This window comes from Benincasa hispida, chromosome 10, assembly GCF_009727055.1.
Source record: "Benincasa hispida cultivar B227 chromosome 10, ASM972705v1, whole genome shotgun sequence".
NCBI lineage: Eukaryota > Viridiplantae > Streptophyta > Magnoliopsida > Cucurbitales > Cucurbitaceae > Benincasa > Benincasa hispida.
In genome coordinates this window covers 13549610-13552234 of record NC_052358.1, presented here as the reverse complement: position 1 = coordinate 13552234, position 2625 = coordinate 13549610, and the positions used below count along the sequence as shown (strand labels likewise).

General features: G+C 34.2%; 1 protein-coding gene across 1 annotated transcript; it reads right to left on the bottom strand.

Moving 5' to 3' along the window:
• Positions 1–422: 422 nt before the first annotated feature.
• LOC120088933 lies at positions 423–1504 on the bottom strand. The gene is made up of 2 exons (XM_039046370.1): positions 1213–1504; positions 423–613 (listed from the first exon to the last, which is right to left on the bottom strand). Exons 1-2 carry the CDS (start codon positions 1502–1504, stop codon positions 423–425), a joined length of 483 nt encoding a protein of 160 aa, XP_038902298.1.
• Positions 1505–2625: the final 1121 nt, after the last annotated feature.

Here is a 2625-nt window from a genome sequence, read left to right as displayed (position 1 = left end):
TAAGAAAAGGTTGAATTTTAGAAACATATAAATAAATAAATACCTTAAATCTATCACTCTAGATTAATTTGAAATATATAGTGTTAGGCACTTTTATCATAACATTGATAGGAGAGAAAAAAACAATATTTTAAGTTATAAAAATGACATTCACATATTGTCAAAGTTGCTTATGAATATATATATTTTTTTAAAAGAATGGGAAAGATCAGAATCAAATTAACCTTGAGTTTCCAAAATACTTTCATTGAATATTTGCTATTATGCTTCTCTGTTCTTCTATGTATATATCGTATGAGTAAATGTGATGCTAATGCATCCGTTTGGGGACAGTTCTGTAAATTGTCAACCTCTCATCTCCATCAACTTCTTGATTTTCGGTGAAATTAATCTTGGATTCTAAATGAGATAAAAATCATCTCTCAATCAACCTTACTCGGTATCCGTAAATCTCGATCGCCAATGCTGGTTACATTCAAAGGACTCGAAGCAATCTGCATTCCGGCATCTCCTAACACGGCAAGTTCGACATGATCAATGTACTTCGGCGCCTCCGGAAACTGGTCGTTTGTATAAACTGCGCTAATTGCTCCATCCTTGATCACCATATTCACTGCGTTCGTATGAAAAAAAATGCATAAATATTAGCAAATCGATTTGGAAATTACTGATCAACAGCAGAGGAGGCAAAAAAACAACAAGATGAAATTAAGACAAAGAGAATCGAAGGAAAGAGTATTAAAACTTGAATTAAAGCAGTAGTTCAACAAATTTTTGTTAAAAACAGAATCAGAAGTAGAAGAAACTACCAAATCACATATGCAAAGTGGATGTGATTAATCGATTGAAGAAAGTTACAGGAATGCGTCTGAGAAACAGAAAAAAAAAAAATCAGAAACTGGTTGTTCTTGTAATGAATTCTTGAAGAAATTTACAGGACTGGAAGATTCGGAAAGTAAACTAAAGAAACTACCAAATCACATATGCAAAGTGGATGTGATTAATCGATTGAAGAAAGTTACAGGAATGCGTCTGAGAAACAGAAAAAAAAAAAATCAGAAACTGGTTGTTCTTGTAATGAATTCTTGAAGAAATTTACAGGACTGGAAGATTCGGAAAGTAAACTAAAGAAACTACCAAATCACATATGCAAGAAGAAACAGAAACGAATCGTCAAGCGGATGATGAGATTATTCGATTGAAGAAATTTACCTGGATAAGAGGACCACCAGAGAATGAAGAGGATGAGGAGCAGAATCAAAGGAATCAAATGAATCCACCTCTCGGCGAATCTGTAGCGCGAATTGTGATCTCGTTTCTTTGTGCTGAAACGAGGATCGGAAATTGGAAGAAGACCGGCGTTGGAATCGTCCATTAATATTGATGATCTGCTTGGTGGAGAGCGTCTTCCTCGTGGTTCTTGTGTTGGAGTGCTGAAGATCATTATGTTGCAATGATCGTGATCATTTGTTGCTCGGAAAGAACTCAAGGCTCTCTGCTGCATTTCTGAACGATGGAGATAGTAATTGGCTTGCCTCCATTGATTTTGTATACGCTTCTTCTTGTATTTATATTCTGTTTGGTTTGTTAGGCATTTTTTGGCGGGAAATTTCACTATTCATGCCGTGCACGTGATAATCCACCTCTAAACCATTCTTTCAAATCATTTTATTAGTTAAATCCAAACGAATAAATAACAATCTAATATTTCAAAAGGGATTCTCATATTTTAATATTATTCTGATAGTTTATTTTAAATGAAAATAGATTAACTTGGGAAAATTAAAATAATTGAGATTCTCCGATTAAAGTAGATGATACTCTCAATTCAACTAAAAAACACTTTTTCTTCTAAGAGAGATGAAGGGGAAAAAAAAAAAAAAAATCACCACATCCACACAAGGAGCAAAAGGAAAGATTTCTTCCACTATGTTCTTAACTCCGGTAAGATTCTCGCTTTTCTTGTTGAGAATATTGATGATCTCTTAGGGAAAGTTTGAGGTAAAGAATGAAAATAAAGAATTATGAAGTCTAGGAAGTTGTGAACTCTTAAGGTCTACAATATAAAGAGTTGATAAGATATAAAATTGATGTTTTTAAGTAATGGAACCCATAAATTCCTTGGGTCAAACAAGGAGTGGAGTTCACAAACCCTTACTTCTTTACTCATACTTCTTTTAACTCTTTGGACCAAACATACTTTAAGATCTTTAGTGGAAATTTCACGAAATTTCATATTGATGCATCTTAGACTCTCCATAATCGCCAATCCTTCCAAGAGCTTTAATTGACCAACTCTATCCCTATAGCTAGGGGTGGATAGTGAAACCGCATAAACCGAATCGATTTGCAAAACTGAGTCGAACCAAACCGAATTATCAACAAAATCGAAAAAATCGGTTCAATGCGATTCGTTGGAATTCTAAAATTGAATTTAAACGGTTCAGTTTGGTTCCAAGTTTGAAAATCGCTTCTGAAACCGAACTGAACCATTTTAATATATATATATACACTTTTAGTTTAGGTTTAGGGTTTTTAGTTCTTCCGTCTTCGAATCTTCTCATTCTCAGACTCTCAGTTCTTTCTCCCTAGTCCTTCAAAGGCTCGAGCTCAACGATCCCGATT

What these genes read in the sequence shown, in the direction of transcription:
- LOC120088933 (XM_039046370.1), bottom strand. Translation starts at nt 1,504, where the DNA reads ATGCAGCAGAGAGCCTTGAGTTCTTTCCGAGCAACAAATGATCACGAT. An exon ending in CTGGTGGTCCTCTTATCCAG is followed by an intron (nt 614 to 1,212) that starts GTAAATTTCTTC and finishes ATACGAACGCAG; the next exon opens with TGAATATGGTGATCAAGGAT.